The sequence below is a fragment of the Eleutherodactylus coqui genome, chromosome 3 (assembly GCF_035609145.1).
Source record: "Eleutherodactylus coqui strain aEleCoq1 chromosome 3, aEleCoq1.hap1, whole genome shotgun sequence".
NCBI lineage: Eukaryota > Metazoa > Chordata > Amphibia > Anura > Eleutherodactylidae > Eleutherodactylus > Eleutherodactylus coqui.
The window spans coordinates 140,048,270-140,067,472 of NC_089839.1; the positions used below are offsets into that span (position 1 = coordinate 140,048,270).

At 43.6% G+C, this 19,203-nt stretch overlaps 1 protein-coding gene across 1 annotated transcript in view; it reads right to left on the reverse strand.

The window, feature by feature from the left end:
- Window positions 1-2,513: 2,513 nt before the first annotated feature.
- Window positions 2,514-19,203, reverse strand: part of COPG1 (COPI coat complex subunit gamma 1) — a 28,901-nt gene continuing 12,211 nt past the window's right edge. The window contains exons 15-24 of the mRNA XM_066596163.1: window positions 19,086-19,161; window positions 11,797-11,900; window positions 11,594-11,719; window positions 11,115-11,183; window positions 9,614-9,756; window positions 9,361-9,532; window positions 9,059-9,156; window positions 5,210-5,348; window positions 4,946-5,044; window positions 2,514-4,122 (exon numbers count right to left, since the gene is read on the reverse strand). Coding sequence (XP_066452260.1) covers window positions 3,992-4,122; window positions 4,946-5,044; window positions 5,210-5,348; window positions 9,059-9,156; window positions 9,361-9,532; window positions 9,614-9,756; window positions 11,115-11,183; window positions 11,594-11,719; window positions 11,797-11,900; window positions 19,086-19,161 — 1,157 coding nt within the window. The 3' untranslated portion in view covers window positions 2,514-3,991. The remainder of the gene's footprint in view (window positions 4,123-4,945; window positions 5,045-5,209; window positions 5,349-9,058; window positions 9,157-9,360; window positions 9,533-9,613; window positions 9,757-11,114; window positions 11,184-11,593; window positions 11,720-11,796; window positions 11,901-19,085; window positions 19,162-19,203) is intronic.

A 19,203-nucleotide genomic window follows, 5' to 3' on the forward strand; every position in this document is an offset into this window, starting at 1 on the left:
AGAGCTGTGCAAGGCTTTTTTGTGGGACAAGTGGTATTTTCTAATGGCGTCATTCTTGGGTCCATATAATGTATTGTAGAACTTTTATTACTTTTTTAAAAATGGAATTAGGGAGAAAAAGGAATTCTGCCCTCCGTTGTTTGGATTTCATTCTTATGCAATTCAGTGTGCAGAATAAATCATGTGATAACCTTATGCACCGAGTCGCTACGATTCCGGCGACACCAAGTTTACACCATTTTTTTGATGTTTTCTATTTTTGTACACAAGAACTTTTTTTTTTCTTCTTTTGTGCCGCTGCAGTCCCAGCGCCGGGGGCTGTGGGTCATGTCTTCTGCGGGATGAACTTGTCTTCTATTATCCAACTTTTGGGAACAGATAGAACTACTAAGTGTTACTTTTTTTTCTATTAATTCTGCCAGCTGCTATGATGACACTTATAGCAAATGTCATTTTTCAGGACGTGTACTCTGCGGGTTAAACATACTTACCTCCTTCTGTGGGCACTACAAACACAACGATACCACGTGAGAATATAAATATATAGTAATTGGGAGAATAGTGACGGAGGTTCTTTATGACAGTTAAAAAAAATAAATAAATTAATTTTTGTCCCACCAGAGGACTTTATTATCACCATCTTTATATCATTCTTTTATTACGCTACTATCCATCTGTATAATAATGCATTAGAATACCTATGGGGTCGGTCAGTCAGAGACTGAGCCTTACAGGCCACCGTGGACAGCAGCCCAGAGGCTATATCCAAGTCTTCAGGTCCATAGCAACTCATCGGGGCCCAGTAAATATGAACTCCATGCAAAATCGCGGCATGTTCTATCCTTTAGCGTTCACTTTGACCCCACAGTTTCTTTTCAGGAGTTAATGCAATATAGATGAAAAAAAATTAAATGTCCTATTTTTGCAAATTTATCATTTTAAAGACAGTTTTTTTTCCTTTAGTGCACATGAAAATGAGGATTTGCACCCCAAAATGGGCAGCTCTTTCGGCAGTTTATCCCATCTAAACTTGCCCAGTATGGCGTCCAATTATATAAGGTGTATGAGAGCACTACAGGATATACCGGCAAGGGGGCATCGTACGTGCTTCCAAGTGACCCAATGCTTACCGCCAAGTGGCACGACACAAAGGTTTACACGGTCTCGACTGCACGCAGATACCACAGTAGAAGAAAGGACGCGGACAACCCGTCTGTACTGGTGTATCTTGTCTACAAGGGCAAGGCTGTTTGACAGCCAGGTGATGCCCCCTGTTGCTGATTGGCTCTCCATCCTGGCATCACCAGTGCGGTCTCTCTTCTCGCTCCGTTGCTTGGGCTGGCTGTGCTGCTCCTGTCCTCCTCGTGTTTGACGCAGTGAGCACTCTCTGCAGCAGCCCCGGTAAGAGCTGGTCAGCGGGGTACGGGGGATCGTCCTGCGCTGAAGTGCGTTCTCCCGTCCTCAGCCTGTCAGATGCTGGCTGCGCTGCTCCTGTCCTCGTGTGGATGAAGCGGTGCGTGCTCTCTGCTGCGGCCCCAGGTAACACCTGGCCGGCGATGTGCGGGGGATCGTCTACCTGTTGGGAGTCTATCAATCCGAGACCATAAATGAGTGTCCTGGCTTGAGTTATTGGGTCCATGGAACATCTTTGAGAGACCTTGTTCTCTTGATAGTTTGAGTGTTGTCTGTTTGTGAGCGCTCCACAGAGCTTGTGCCCTATGTGTGCGTATTTTTAATATATATCAATAAATAGTTCGTTTTAATAAGTCTATTCTGCGAAAGGGCAGTAAGCAGATTGGGGCTACAACGGGGGCATTGTACAGTATGTTTGCACATATTTGCCATATTGCAGTTGAAATATATGAAAAAAAAATGACAAGTTTTAGAAAGTCTTCTACAATTTTGGCGCTTGGAATAAATACACACTTTATTGGTCTATTTTTTACCACCTAAATGAAGCACAATATGTGGCAAAAAACAATGTCAGAATCACTTGGATATGCAAAACCTTTACGGAGTTATTCTATGTTAAGTGACATATCAGATTTCCAAAACTTTGCCTGGTCATTAAGGGACAAACAGGCTTGGTCATTAAGGGACAAACAGGCTTGGTCACTAAGGGGTTATTTAAAAAGAGGAATCCTGGAGATCCTTTTTAAAGGAGTTTCCCACTTTTAGACATTCTCATTCATTCTTCCATGCCCGTTGAATAGGAGCCTTACTCAGGTGGCTCAATGGAAAGTTACCAGTGACAAAAAGCCACCTACCTTTATCGGTTCTTGCGCCCCCTTCGTTGAATTGGTGAAGATCCCAGCAGTCAAACCTCCATAATCAGACATCACTGGTATCTTACCAATGTACTAGAACTGTTTTACATCGCTGTAAACCCCCTTGTTGACATGGTGATGGAAAGGTGAATAAACCCTACAGCCAGGTCTACTACATGCCAGAAGCCTGCAGACCTGCACTATCATGCCCATGATACAAAGTTTGGACTGACATTGGCAGCAGAATTAGATTCATTGTTTTATTGTGGTGTTTTACAATAGGCTCTTAGTTTGCATACAAAAAAAGCAAAAAGTCTGAGTATACAGAAGAGACGAGCAGATACTCTCTGGAGCGCCAGCTTATAGATTCCTAGGAGGCGCCCGACACTTCTGACATTTGCAAATGAAACGTACCAAACATATTCCTCAAAACACACGGCCGACACAAGGGAGACAAAGAGCAACTCAGCGGAGGGATGACGCTTCTACTTGGCTATACAAAGAATTCTTCACCGCTTGTCACGGATGCTTTAAAGATGGTTCTAAAGAAGGTACATCCTAACCACAAATCTGATGCTGAATTCACGTATAATGATCCGAGTCTTCCTCTGGGATCTCCCCCTCACATTTGCACTGCAGTATGCAAGCTGCATCTAGGCTGCTTAGCGAGTTCTGCTCTGGGTTATTTATGGTTGTCTCTCACATCAAAAATGTTGGATCCTTTACCAATCACCTCTATTTTTGAAACCATTTAGGGTTCATGTTCACAGACCCCTAAGCACCCCCCACTCCCTTTAGGATATTTACAGATGGAATACCACTTTAAGGAATGTAAGCATTACAGATATACGAATGCAATCTATATTTTCCAGGCCATTCCTTAATATTGGTGCCTTTACTGAAACAATGACTAGTTACACCCTACATGTAGAAGAATCATCCTACTACCTGTAGAGTGCTAGTTTATAGAAAGCTCATTAATACCGCTTTAAATGAGTTTTATGCTAATTTTATAGCCCATGTTTGGCATTTGGATGTCCAGAATCAGCAGTCAGTCAAACGGTGCAAGCAGCACAACGTGAGGCTAGGGCTACATTTATTGAAACTAGGTCTTGCACATAAGGAAGGAGGGGGGGGGGGGGCTTATTCATAAAATCCCAATTGAGCCAGACAACTATAGAGGGAAATCAAATGCCTAGAGAGGATTCAGTTTATCAGCAAGGAAAAAGTCAGCACATGTTCTTTCATTACAAAAGTAGAGCCAATAATTACAGGATTCCCAGACAGTAATTTGTTTTTACCAACTACTCTATTAAAAGACGCGCTTCCTAAGGAGTCGCTCACACAAGCGTATTTACACTGCGGATTCAATGCACCCTTAAGACTAGAATGGTGCGTTATATGCAGCAAAATTGGACATGCTTTACCCTTTTCACACGCATCATATAGTCCGAATGGTGCAGTGTAAACCAATGGGCTGTTAGCACAAAAACATGCACATAAAACAGCCTAAATACACTTGTGTGAGTGAGTTATATTTATTGGTAAATCACTAGTAAACTGCAAAGCCCCAGTCGATGGTCTAAGCACTGTAAAACCAGGTGAATGCAAATATACTATGCCGTAGTGTTCCCATATGTTCAAGGCACCCTCTGGCTGTGAAGGGTTAATGTACTGTACAATGCAACTCCTTTTCGTTCTGCAGTGTAAAAAGGCTGCAACTCTTAGCCCACTGATGCCATGATGGCATCGACTGGATACTCCTCCTTGCTCCGAGCTGTAACCTGCATAGTCACAGTGTCTGTCAGAACCAGCTTGGCACGTACCAAGATGTCATGGCCACCCCGAAACACACCTGAACATGAAGCAGAAAAAAAAAATCCCAGTAAGAGGACTATGCAATGTTAGTCAGTTGACAGTTTATATACATTATACTCCAGAGCTGCACTCCCTATTCTGCTGGTGGAGTCACTGTGTATATACACATTACTGATCCTGTATTATACTTCAGAGCAGAAATCACAATTCTACATTTTTCTTTAATCTTTGGTCTCAAAGTCTCTGGCTTAATGCAAACTCATATTTTTGCCCCATTCTTCAACATGCGGTTAAATACACTAAAGGCCCATTTAGACACAACGATTACCGCTCTAAAGCAGTCTTTTAAGCGATAATCGTTGTGTGTAACTGCACTGACATTGTGCAGTTTTCGTTATCCTGTTGCTCATCGTCGTCTTTCAGCATGATTATTTCAGTCTTATCAGAGATTGACAGCGGGATACAGATGATGCTATTGTTTCAGCTGTATCCCGCTTCCCGATGACAGGCTGGGTATGAAGAACAGAGCGATCCAGCTGCGTTTTCCATACCTGGCACAGAGTGCTCAGCTGTATAACAGCTGGGCACTCTGTGCAGAAGACAGCTAGATGCAGAAGACAACCGCTTGTCTTTTGCATCCTCCACTCCGAGCGCTCGGCTGTATAACAGCCGGGCGCTCGGAGCAGGGAACAGCTGGATGCAGAAGACAAGTGGGTGATCGCAAGGTGATCGCTCATCTTGAACGATCATCTTGCGCTGTAAATGCCAACAATTATCGCTCAAAATATGTCTTTTGAGCGATATTCGTTGTGTCTAAATGGGCCTTTAGACGTTTGGACCCAAATTGGAAGATCATTTACCTGCCAAGTACAGTATGTGTGCATTTTTGTTCTCTGGCACTTTATCCGACCTCTCACATGGCTGCATTCCCAGGAATTTTATTACATTTCCAACTGCATCTGTGGATAAAATATAAATCCAAATAAATTACATTTCATCGATTTCACACTTGATCAATCGGTGAATGTTGATGGAGAGCTGAAGCAATCCATAAATACACAATACTATATATCATGTAAGTAGCCTACAGACGTCTGACATATCAGCCGCACGGGAGGTTTTACCTTCTAAAGTTTTGATGGTGGATAAATTGAAAGTCTCTTCTTTTTCAAATTCATCTCCCACCTCATCCCAGGCTGCTCCGAAGTTTGGCTTCAGAACTTTCTGTATGTGATCCACGACAGACACCTCAATGTCTTCCAGCTGCAAAAAAGTAAAGTTACTTTAAACCACCACAAACATTAAACACCATATAACAAAGAGTCATAGCTACAATTACCAATAATGATCTAAATGGGGAAGGGGCAGAAGTCTTCTGCACCCACAGCCACAAAAACTGGCTAAGTCCTGCAACGGTGAGACTGATGCTTATCTGTCATATAGACTAGTAGTTAACTGTTCCCATTGAATAGTGCTCCCCCCATCTGTCAACACAGCATGTGCACCCTACATAACCCAAAAGAAGGCTTCAAAAGGAAACCCGTCAGGTTCCTACTAGTAACTAGGATGTAGCACTGCAGTATGTGGCAGACGCTGGTTTCAACCGTCAGTTATACTGATCACTTCAGGAGTTTTTAATAACTTACATTTCCAGCTAGCCAGTGCGGCTCATTAAATATTCAGAAATTCACGACTTACCCCTCCTTCCACTGATTGACAGGTATCTCTATATTACTGTGCAGAAGGAGAGGTGAGGAGGGGTGAATATGTGAAAATGTAATGAGCAACAGCGGACTAATCTCTGCAGCTAGTTGCAAATGTAGATTTCTCGTTTCTGTCATTGGGGACACAACTAGACCATGGGTATATAGCAGCTGCCAATTGGAGGCAGACACCAAGTAGAAAAAAAAAAGAAGAGTTGGCTCCTCTCACTAGCTATATACCCCCTGCAGGCACTCAGCTAATTAGTTTTAAACTTGGTGTCTGTAGGAGATGGACAAGCGGACAGCCGTCCTCCTGGGCCGCTCAGTAAAAAGGTCGACGGAGTAGTACTACTCTCCACTCTACCCCCACACAAGGAGGGCGAACAGGCAGCTGAATCCTGACAGTTATTTGCCCTGCCTTCGAAGACAAGGTGGCATGTCTGGGGTGCCAGTACGTTGAGCCGCCAGCCATGGGGGTGCTGCTGGGGAGCAGCCACTCCCCCACCCTTGGGATCATGGGGAGTGGATAGAAGGGCCCTGTTGGAAGCAAGCAGAACCTGGATTTATCTTCTCCAGAGGAACGCCGGCTGACACGAGTCCCAGGCACCTCATGGTACTGTCTTCACTTACGTGTGATGCGATGTTGCACTTCTGGTGCGTACCGGCTACACCCTGCATGTTGATGACACGGGGAGGATCCAGGTCTCAAAGTTGTGTCATCCTCAGGACCATTCCCCAAATACCCGATGACAATCAGTACCATAAATCTACAACATTGTATGAGCATGCTCAGCCTGCTGGTCACCGCATCCAAGGCAGTGCCCTTCGGCCAATTCCATGCACGGCCATTACAATGGTTCAGCCTGGCCGCATAGGAATCATCGCTACCCATAAACATTCTGGAACTACAGGGTATTCTCCATTACCTCCACTACTTTGCTCCTCAGTTGGCAGGTCGGCCTGTGCGGATCCAATCGGACAACGCTATAGCGATGGCATACATAAACCACCAAGGAGGAACCTGTAGCGCAGAGGAAATGGCAGAAGTGGCCAAGATCCTCAACTGGGTTCACCTATTGGCTCTCTCAGCAGTTCACATTCCCGGGGTGGACAATTGGGTGGCCGACTTCCTCAGCTGGAAGATGGTCGACCCAGGTGAATGGGAACTACACGCAGAAGTTTTCCAGGTAATATGTCAGTAGTGGGGCAGCCCGAACGTCGACCTAATGGCATCCAGGTTCAATCGCAAGCTACCAGATTCCGTGACCAGCTCTCGAAACCCTCCGTCTAGGGCAGTAGATGTCCTCGTGATTTCATGGAGGGACTTTCGGTTCCCTTACATCTTTTTTCTCTCTTTTCCCTGATTCTGCATCTTCGCAAAAAGATTTAAGGGAGGGGGGGGTCGCGCAGTTATTCTGGTGGCTCCAGATTTGCCCTGGCAGTGTGGTATTCAGATCTCACCCAGCTGCTAGACAATGCACCTTTGCGCTTGCCACCTCAAGTCGACCTACTCTTGCAGGGGCCCCCTTTTCCATCCCAATTTACCTAGCCTTTATTTGACGGTTTGGCGGTTGAGACCACGGTTCTAAAACAGCGTGGCTTAGCCGAGCCGGTAATTCACACAATGATAAAGGCTAGAAAGCCCTCATTCTCCCACATCTATTACCGCGTTTGGAGGAGTTATTTTCATTGGTGCAAAGGCCATAGCCTGCACCCCTTTAATTTTTCTTTACCTCACCTGCTGTCATTTTTACAGGAGGGACTGGACCTCGGCTTGAGCCTTAGTTCATTAAAGGGACACCAGGACAAAGCGGTATTACGCCCCAACTCATCTTTTTTGCCGAAGGTGGTCTCCGACTTCCACCTCAATAAGGATATTGTTCTACCATCTTTTCTCCCCGATGCAGTTCATCCAGAAGAACAGGCCCTGCATAAGTTAGATCTAGTGGTTCTTTTCCCTGGTTGGGGGTAGCCCTTTGTTGTCACACTGGCGCCTTTCTAACTTGGTTTATGCACGGCCATACTATAACAGCCCCTCCAGGGGTGCTCCTACTGCTTACGTACAAAACTAATTAGCTGAGTGCCTGCAGGTGATATATAGCTAATGTAAGGATCTACTCTATGTCCGCCTCCAATCAGCAGTTGCTATATACCCATGGTCAAGCTGTGTTCCCCAATGAATGAAATGAGAAAGAGATTTTACGGCGAGTACAAAAAAAAAAAAAAATTCTAGGTTTTCATAAGCTTCTTAAGTGCTCAGTATAAGCAACAGCACTGATATAGGCCTCTGTCACAATACTATACCTGGCATTATTAGGGACCTGACAGGCCCCCTTTAAGACCCAGCAATCAATAGTTGGGGAACCATTTATGGTTCAAATAAATTTTATTAAATGCAAAACTGTCGTTGTTTGACATCAGATTATGGTCAATTCACACGGATAAGAAAAAGGAATAACTTTAAAGGTAGTTATCTATTTAACAGCACTATAAACAACTACTTCTACCAAGAGTAGAAAAAGAGGGGAGAGGAGGAGATTTGAAGAGGAATGTGACTGCCTCTTGTGGGAGCGTCTGTTATTGTGTGGGGTGCGTGTTTACTGTAGCATTCCCTCACTCGGTCTCTCCTCTTGGTCTTAGTCTGATGCTTGAGATTGAGCGACCCATCTCGAACCCAAGTTGAACTCTCGTAGAAACTGTTCCTTTCCTAGCTAATTCAATTTTACTTAAACTAAAACACAAACAGGGGTGCTGGCTAGGTGGTTGGAGACGGGTGAGGCAGTATAGGATGTTAACCGTACTCTTTAAGGGGAAGCTCAATCGAGTGAGCCTTGGTCTATCCACCGTTTGAGGTCGTCTGTGCTCCTAAATGCCACTCATGGCTGCCATGTCTTGCGATATGCTTCCCATAGTTTGGGCTCGTCCGCTCCAAGTTCGTCAAATCTCATGAGGGTGTGGAGTTCCTCCACCCACATGCCCCTAGTAGGGACGGTTGTGGAGCGCCAAAACCTTGGGATAAGCCTTCTCACTGCAATTATAAAGTGTTTTAGGAGACTTGATTTGGCTACTCTCGTAGCGCACGGGAACAGCAAGAGCAGAGCTAGTCTAGGTGTCATCGTCACGTCTGCATGGCAGACAAAATTATACAGGGTTGTCACCTCCCTCCAGAGGTCAGCCACTGGGCGGCATTCCCACCAGATGTGAGCCATTGTGCCTCTGCTCCCACTGCATCTCCAGCACTTGGGGAACCATTTAAATACATCTACTTACCACATACTCATCGTCGTAACCCTCCTCGTCAGTTTCACCAGTGTTAGGATCGCAGTCCTTAACAGTAAACTTCAGCATGCAGCTAAATGTACAAGAATCTACAAGAAAAGAAGCAAATAGGAACTAAGAAGTGGAACCTTTTCACAACAGCAAGGACACAAGGACAAGTAGGATTTTCATTTCACCTTCTCTATCTGGAATGATAGGTTTGCTATATTACCAAGGTGTTTGCTACTGTAATAATCTACTTGTTGCCTCAGAAGACATAGGACAGGATATGATGTGCCTTAAGCAGTCCTTACATGCAGAGAGATCATCCTCGGGTATGGAGACCAGAGTGTAGCAGGTTCCCGGCTGGTTGTAGGACAGAGACTTGACGGCTACGGAGCAGATAACTTCATACCCCTCGATGGGCTCCATCTGTACAGTGACGTTCTCCAGGATCTGATCGTTCAGGGTATTTGTGCAATCAAACTGCGAAAGAGAAACAGACATCAGTAAATGACATCGGCCCTAACCAGCCACCAAGTGATTGCAGTAACAAGGCCGTCTCACCTGGAATACTATGTGATTAACAAAGGTGTGCTTAGTGCAGCGGACCACATACTCAGTCTCCGACTCCGTGAGGGCGATGGCTTCTGGAGAAGACTTGAACAGAGGACCAAGGGTTTTAAATTCCGGGACAGCAGCGAGTTGCTCTGAAGAATAGTTAAAAAGGATTCCATATAAGAAGATGAGAACATACTAATATAATGCAGCTGTCAATAAATATCAGTGCATTTCAATTCTTCATGATTTTAAGAGCACTTACTGTCAGTGAATGGAAACATTCAGAAGCTGAAAGCTTTTATTGATTTTCTAGTCTAAGGTGCACAACTCTTTATAAGGGATTATTCACAAGGGGTGTATTTGAGCTGCACATTACACATGCATAAAAATAGAACATGTCGCTATTTTTTTGGAAAAACCAAACATGTTTGTGATTTAATATTGTGGATTTTGCGCGCACTTAGTTCACACAAACAAAAAATATGCAACACGTTCTATTTTTGTGCGCATTGTGCACAAAAATAGCACATATTAAACTTTATTGCCTATAGAAATCAATGGAAGCATTGATGCACAAAAAATATATTTAAAAAAAAACTACACATGCACAAAAATGCAACACCCATCGTGCAATTATACTTATGCCCATGTGAAGCCAGCCTAAGGCTGGATTCACATGAACGTATATCGGCTCGGTTTTCACACCGAACCGATATACGTCGTTCTCATCTGCAGGAGGGGGGGGGGTGGAAGAGCCAGGAGCAGGAACTGAGCTCCCGCCCCCTCCGCCCCTCTGCACTATTTGCAATGGGGAGAGGCGGGACATGGGCGGGGCTAATTCATGTCACTTAGCCTCACCCCCCGCTCATTGCAAATAGTGCAGAGGGGCGGAGAGGAGGCAGAGACGGGGCGGGAGCTCAGTTCCTGCTCCCGGCTCTTCCATTCCTCCCCCCCCCCCCCCCGACGTATATTGACGACGTATATTGGCTCGGCGTGAAAACCGAGCCGATATACGTTCGTGTGAATCCAGCCTAAGAGAGCTCTAAAACACTAAGTGTACCACAACTACATATTCGCTCCAGTGCTCGTTTTCTGGTGGCAATTTAGTGCAAGTTATAGGTTTAACCTCTTCCTGCCCTGTGGCGAACTATGGCTTCACTGGAAGTATATAATTCCCATATACAGATGTAATTTTATGCTACAGTAATGGCATGAGCACAGGAGCTACCATGCCCATGGAATCACTAGTAGGTGCCAGCCGTATTAAACATCACATTCTAATGGCTGGGAATGAAGAGAACGCTGATCCCAACACAGACTCCCCACCAGCACTTCTGTGATTGACTGGCCTATAGAAGCCCCCCATAAATTAGGTATTGCATAATTGTAGCAACCCAAAGAATAAAAAAAGTCATGTTATTTATACATTAAAAAACAAAAAAGGTGACGTTTCTGACCCCACAGAAAAGCCATCATACAATACATTACATATGAGGAGTTAACCTACCTTGGAATATGTCCTGCCTAGTGGATACCACTTTTTCGGGTTGCCTTACTGCTGCAGCTGGCACATTTTCTAATAAACAAGAGACAGTACTGGTCAGTGCTTAAACATAATAAGTTCACATAAATCACTGCACAGGTTTAGGTCCCAAAATATATAATCAATATTGCATAGTTGCTGTTAAGTTTGTTTTTTTACGATTATATTTTTTGTAAAATGGAAGCGCACCATCGCCATTAACACAATATATATAACGGTCCGTGTCCAGTATTGCAGCCTGTTTCCCAGCTGCAATTCCAGATGTAGCCTAAGGATGGCACTGTTTCTAGTGGAAAAAAAAAAAAAGCAGACCCTTTGTTTTCCTAATCTTTAAGACTGCCTTCAATGGGAGATTTATGTGGTCCATCCTTAGCAGCAGTTTGGGAAGAATATCACAATAATAACAGTGTTATGGATGGTCCAATAATAATCGGCTGACAGACCTGCTCTCTGTTCCGAGACGGGTGCTGTGGCTAATGGGACAGACTTGAGATCAAAGGGCTTCTCCGAAGGCTCCAGCGTGTACTGATGCAATGCGCGCTCCAATCCCGGGATGGACACTGTTAAGCCTGTGTTAACAAAAGAATTAGTCACTTCTAGATCTGCCAATAATTTGGATACAATTACAGGAAGTCATCGGACACACCATTAAGGATGTATGAAGAATTCAGGGCCTTTTGTCTTTGCTCCAAAATATTCAGATAGAAGGTGGCACGGTCCCTCACTTCATTGTCGTCATCCATCACACATCTGCAAGGGAACGCAGAAGATCAGTGACTACAACAGACAGTTCTTACCTTATATGCTAAAGTGGTTTTCTGAGGCTTAACCCCTTTGTGACGGCCCTATAGTGTTTTTACATCCTACTGTTGCAGGACATGCATGGAGGGAGATAGCGCCGCTATCTCCCTCCATACAGCGCGGGTGTCAGCGGTTTATTACAGCTGACACCTGCGGACAATAGCCACAATCGGCCGTTAGTCCGATTGCGGCTATTAACCCTTTAAATGCCGTTGTCCATTCTGACAGCGGCAATTAAATCCCCCCAACGATGTTCGGGGGTCCCGTACAGCCCCCCTGCGGTGAGATTGGGGGATCCGTGCAGGTGTCACGGCAGCTGGGGGCCTTCTGAAAGGCCCCAGGGCTGCCTTAGCCGACTGCCTATCAAGCCATCCCCGTGGGGTGGCTTGATAGACTGCCTGTGAAAAAAACAGTATGGGAGCAATCAAAGCATCGCTGGTTGTAGTCCTCTCAGAGGATTAAAAGAAAGTGTAAAAATAAGATCAATAAAGTTTTAGTAATTATTCTTAAAAAAAAAAAAGTTATAAAAGTTAAAAAAAAAAAACCTTTTGCCATATTTGCAATAAAAAAATTAAAATAATAAAGCAAAAATACGTGTTTGGTATCACTGCATTCGTAAAAGTCAGATCTATCAAAGTAATGTATTATTTACCACGCATGGTGAACGTGGTCCGAAAAAAAAAATAAAGAACGCCCGAAATGCACTTTTTTAGTCACCCTATCTCCCCCCCAAAAAAATGTAATAAAAAGCGATCAAAGTCAAGTCAATTGTATGCAAAAATGGTACCAATGGAAACGACAGGACGTACCACACAAAATAAGCCCTCGCATAACTATGTTGACAGAAAAATAAAAAAAAGTTACTGTGCGCAGAAAATGGACATAGAAAATAATTTTTTAAAATTAAATATCTTAAAAAAAAAAAAAGTAGTACAGCAAAAAAACCAAACTATATAAGTTAGGTATCGTAGTAATTGTACTGACCCATAGAATAAAGTTATTGGGTCATTTTTGTTGCAGTGTGTGCGCTGTAGAAACAGGACGCACCGAAAGATGGTGGAATGTTGTTTTTTTTTTTCCCATTTCTCTCCGCTTAGAATTTTTTTACAAGTTTTTTGCAGGACATTATATGGTACAATAAATAGTAGCATTGAAAAATACAACTAATCCCGCAAAAAACAAGCCCTTATGCAGCGCCGTAGATGGATAAATAAAGGAGCTACGATTTTTTTAAAACGAAGGAGGAAAAAACGAAAATGGAAAAAAGCAAAAAAGCTCCGTCACTAAGGGGTTACGGTCCTTTTACACGCAACGATTATTGCTCAAAATGCATTCAAAAACGGACGTAAACACACAATAATTGTCAGATGTAAACGTGGGTAGTCATGCAATATTCATTCACTTATCGTTAGCCAAGGTTTTTAGGCTGGCATGAAAACCATTGTTTGGCCACTAGTACTTCGTGTAGTTTGTTCCGTTTTTTCAGCGGCTAACAGATGGCTTTGTTTTGCTTTGCATATTCAATGAGTACAACGTCCACTCAGCCCCAAGAGAACAATGGAATGTATTGGCCAGAGGTTTGCTCAGGCATAGCGTTTATGCAAGAACAATCGCCTAAACACACGCCCAGCTGAGCAAACAACTCCTGGAGGAAAGTGCATTAACTGCATGTGTTATTTTATGCAAAAATGTCGGCAGTTCGTTCAGTCGATCTGCCATTTCAGCGATTATCTTTGCCTGTAAAAGGGCCTTAAGGCCGGACTCACACAGATATTTTTGCGCGCGCAATATGCAGAAAATAGAATCTGTTCATTTCAACCCATGCTAGTGGCTAAAGCCGATCTCAAACAAGAGCTCCAGAAACTGTGTGACAGAACCACTGCGACGGAGTGGTATATATCAGAGGTTGACGATGCTCTGCGACAAAGACAGATGGCAGTCCAGATGACTGCGAATCGCATCAGGTGTAACATCCGTAGTGTGGGTCTTCCTAATAGGAGGGAGAAGATCTTGTATTCCTCCTTGGAAATTGGTAAAAGAATCTGCTGGACAATGCCATTGGTCCCCTTTTCCTTTTTTTTAAATCAGATCATTTTTAAATATTTCTAATTCACTGACTAGATGCCAAAAACACATTTTTATTAATAAATATCTAAAAACAGGGATGTAAGCACCCATCCATGGACAAACCAACACAAACAAAAAGGTGATTGTTGATGACACCAACCCCTGATTACTATGTAACGATCCAGCCTATATTTTCTGATTAGTGAAGAGGGATCGATAATGACCATTATTATTTAGTCACAATTGTAATTCTTTCAGGTAGAGATATTGGAACCATACACAACACTGCGGCCCGTTGTACTTTTAACTTTAGTAGGAGTTGCTGTAAATAGTAAGAATGCACCAGTCTATATAAATAAGATATTACACCCTTCGTAGCTGCAAAACTCCCCAAAACATTCACTAAATGGGTGTTGGACCATCAGTAGATACTGACCGCCCCAAGCAGCAAATGTGTCTTAACTGCAGGAACTGGAAAATAGAACACTGAGGAGCTTCTAAAATTGTTCACAACAATAATAAAGACCCCCAAAATGTACCTGGGCCAAAAAGATCTCCCCTCTCTTCTCCCATAGTGAAAACCCCTCCAACCTAAACTCTGGCAATTTAGGGCTCCTCTAGGTGTACCTAATACAGAAGAGCCTACGGGCTTTTCTTGCACCACACTTTGACGCCTTTGTGTGGCCTTTGGTGGATGATTTTGGTGTCATTAGATCTGTGACATCCTCCCCACCGACGTACAATCATAAAATTTGAGATTGATATATTGAGTGACCTGTCAGGCAAGGTCAAAGTTGCTATATTAAGTCTAGTGGCGCTGTTGTGCTTTAGCCGACATTGCCGCTAGGGAGAGTCAAGCGTTACTAAGCGACATTCATATCAAGTGCATATAAAGAATAGTGCTTACCAGTTTAACTGTTATTATGTCCCCAAAACGTGGAAGACCAAACCGTGGACGGTGAACAGCTCAAGCCGAATCCTCGGCTCAACAACGTAGAGCTGATAATCGCAAGCGAATGCGTGTCCACAGTCGGTCAACATCACACCATACTAAAACACTTACAACCATTCTTCCAAACATTTTATGTTCACAACATCAATAAGGTCTCCTGCTTTCCCTCCTCAAAGATGCTTATTTTTCTGCAACACCTCTCAGATAATCCACAAGTTGAGACTGCACCTCTTTCCAATTCTTCCCCTTCTTTGATATTGAAAGGCCACAGAGTTCTGGTAGTCCAGGTCCCCCCAAACTCTGTACCTATACCTCTATTGGCCCTTCTGTTGCACTTCCAAGACAGGAATGTGATTCTAAGAGCTGTGCGAGATAAAGGGGGCATTATGTTTAACAATAACAAAGTTTTCTTCTACCCAGATTTCTCAGTAGCGATAAGAAAGTAGCGTGCCAGCTTCAATGATGCCCGTTCTATGCCTAGAGAAAAGGGGCAACGCTATGCCCTGCTAAGCTCCAACTAGTAAATGATGGGACGACCAGATTCTTCATGTCACTGCATTGGTCACCTGACTTCCTCTGATGGCTGCTGTCAAAACAAATGCTGGGACCACAGTGGAGCTGCAACACTGGATCCGGGTGCCCCTTATCACACCTGCTTTTTGCCCTAGCAATAAAACTGCCTTCAGTGGCCATTTGTCAATCCAGGGTTATCCTAGAGGATGGTGATGATGCCACTCTCCCTCTGCCAGTTGGGTTACAATGTGCCAACCAATTCGAATATCTGGGACTTCTGATCTCTAGAGACTTGGCAGAATTTGGATCACTTGATAATGGCCACGGAGACTAATGTCCCATTTAGATGGGACACCGGTCGGCTAAATGACTGCATGGGAGCCAAAGTCACCACTAGTTTTTTGTGCTCGTGCAAAGTGTTTAGGTAGGCACATCCTTGGTGGGATCCTGATGGCTTCTCGCTCAGCACTTCACATTTATGTAACACACTGAGTATTGTCATGCAAATTTCTTCGAATGAATTTTGCTAAATAATTGTCCCATGTACATAGTCCTTACGTTAAAGGCGTGGTCCTCCCTTGCTTTGTCCTTGTTGAGGAGAATGAATATACTTAACCCGTTTAGGACCAGGCACTGTAAATTTATGGGCTTAAAGCTTAGCCGTATGTAAAATTACGGTGGCGCTTTAAGCCTCCTGCCTCTGCCTGCAATCAATCAGAGGCTGGATGGGTTATCAGCTGTTAGTGACAGCTGATAACCCGGAGGAGAAGGCAGAATGGGTTTTTATTTGACATTTTTCCACTGTAGCTGAGGCTCCTCTGGATGCCCAAGTTACAGTGGAAAAATATCAAATCAAAGAAAAAAAAACAAAACACATGAATGTCCCCCAGGTCTTACATGACGTCATGGGGAACATAGATAGTAAAAACCATAATTACATACATGAGTAAAACAAAATTCCAGAATAAAACAACAATATAACATAAGAAAGAAAATAACCCAAAACCGACACCACCCAAAAACATTGCTATAGGCGCCCTGTAATCCAAAACCATACATAGTATATATCAAAACGTCTGAAACAAAGTAAGGAACCTGCTTCCATAGTTTATTTTAGTTTAAATATACTCATTTTAAAAAATTACCATAAACGTTAAAAAGAAATCATTTTTTTAGCTTCTTACCCCCAATAAAACTAAAAGGAAAAAAAAGTCATTGAAAAAGATATTTAAAAAAAAAAAAAATAGCCCTATATGTCACGGAAAAAAAAAAAAACAGCAATAATAATTTGGATAACAAAAAGGAAAAAAAAAATATGGCAGTAAAACCACCACATGGGTAAAATCCCTAAATAGTGTCTGGTCCTTAAGAGGTTAAAATGTTTTACTGAAATACCTACATTTGTTTCATGCTTGCTCTATTTATCTGCCTCTAGAAATCTTTCGTCAAGTTGATGGCATCCTTCAGTCCATTTATCGTCAGGAAAGGCTGCTGCGTTTTAGCTTATCTACCCTGCTGGCGCCTAGAGAATTTGGGGGTCCAGCAGCACCTAATATGTGATTTTAATTTCTATCAGCTCCGTTGGTTTATGCCAACTGGTGGCTGGGCAGTGATTTCAGCCGTTCAGCGATGGCATTATATGGTGCTCTCCTGCAATCATATGAAAGCCTAGCCAATTTTATCGCTACAAGCCTACATCCATGTGTAATCTTCTACCTGTGAGGGTAGTAGCCCATGAATGAATGGTTACCAATGCCCTGCTGGGATGTGAGGATGTTCATTACTCCAGCACTACCTGCCCACTTGGTTGCACTTCTGGAGCGTAAGTTTTGGTCGGTTGCAGGATTGAGGTATTTGGAGCAAACTTGTAAGGACTCAGCTGCTTTTTCCACCTTTGTGTTCCTATAATCCTCTTTCAATGTGCCCAATACAGCTTCCCCCCCCCCCCCCCCCCGATATTTGCAGCTACAGCATGCTGTCAATGCACAATTTACTTCTCCTGAGGCCACCTCCAGGTAAGAGGAGCTCCTTAGAACCGAGGACCTCGCCAAACCCATAACCCATGTTTATAATGTGTTACATTCTGAAGTTCTTTGATAAGGCCCTCAATAAATGGAGGATGGACCTTCCGGATTTTCAAAAATTATCAGTGGGAGGAAATTACCGATTCCTTTCTGGTTTCTGTAATCAGTGCTAGGGATATGCTTATACAATACAAATTACTCCAGAGTTTCTCATGGTTGTTGTGTACTGTATTTGTTGGAATAGATAGACAGATGTAGTGCAGTGAACAGAATCGCCTGTAGAGGGCTACAAACAGGCATTCTGGACTGCAGAAAGGGTTAACACCTGAGGCGGTGTGGCAGGAACTGGATAAAAGGAGCAGATCCTGCCAGACTCATAGAAAGTTATAGCTGAGAGGAGCTGAATGCTGGCTGCCAGCCAGAGGTCCAGTTGGGACCAGTGAGATCCTGGGCGGATCCATCAAAGACAGTCACATGTCAGACGGAGGACGACGCTCTCCAGACGCCCCGGGTGGGATTGGTGATAGTGACCCTGGGGGTTGTGAACCCTGATATATAGACTGTGATATGCTGTATTGTATGCCATGTTGTGCAATAAAACTGGCAAGCGCCAGATTTAAAAGAACGCGACAAGTGTCTGGAGTGTTTCTATATGCGATGGCCATTCTCTTAACAGAGGTCGGTGATCCGCAGACGAGTGGACCTCCTTGCCACAAAATATAAATAAATTATATATAAATAAATAAAAGGATAAACCATCAATATCCAATTAATAGGGGTCAGCTAATCAGGACCCCCGACAATTGGCCATTTGAAGTGGCTGCGGCACTCTATAGAGCTCTATGGCCCTACAGATTGTATAGTGGCTGTGCCTGGTAGGATATCTCCATCACATTCACTTGAATATGACTGAACTATCAGGCCATGTGACTAGTGAACATGATGTCTCATGCCCAAGAGGCAGCCTCTTAGAACAGCTAATTGGTGGGGTTTCCAAGCAGTGGACCCCCACCAATATGATAGTGATGGCCTAACCTGAGGACAGATTAGCAATATCTTTGTCCCAGAAGAGATTGTGCCAAGAAAGCAACCCGTTCTTATGCCCCGCTAGAGTATGTAAAGAGAACAATGTATATAGTTTAGGACCCCCTTCTATTACCCATAACAGAGAACTACTTTGTAGAAGCATCTCTCGTTCTGGCAGTGCCTGTGCCATGCTTGTATTACACGGCAGACATTTATATGTGGCTGGCTGCAGTTTTCATCAGCAAAACCAGCTTTTGCTGAGGGTGACAGAAGCGATCAACTGTTTGCTGTGAGCCCGGCATTTTGATAGGGGTTGTGCATGCTGACGCGTTCCCTTTAAAATTTAAAACCGCTCCTGTCCATTGGTTGTGTCTGGCACTGCAGTTTTGCCCCACTGAAGAACAAAACCAGAGCACAGTGGCACAGTTTCTGGGAACAAAAAGCAAACCATTTTCTTCTAATCTCATTTTCTAACCACTTTTTAGGTGACAGGTTTATAGTAAAAAAATGAGAAATTAATTGTAACACAGGGCAACATATAAACACACCTACCTTCTCAACAAAACCAATACACTAGGCAACATGTCTTCATTTTGAGCGCCAAATTTAGCCAAAGCACTGACAGCACCTACAGAGAAAAGGCAGAAAAATCGTTATCAATAGCAGAATA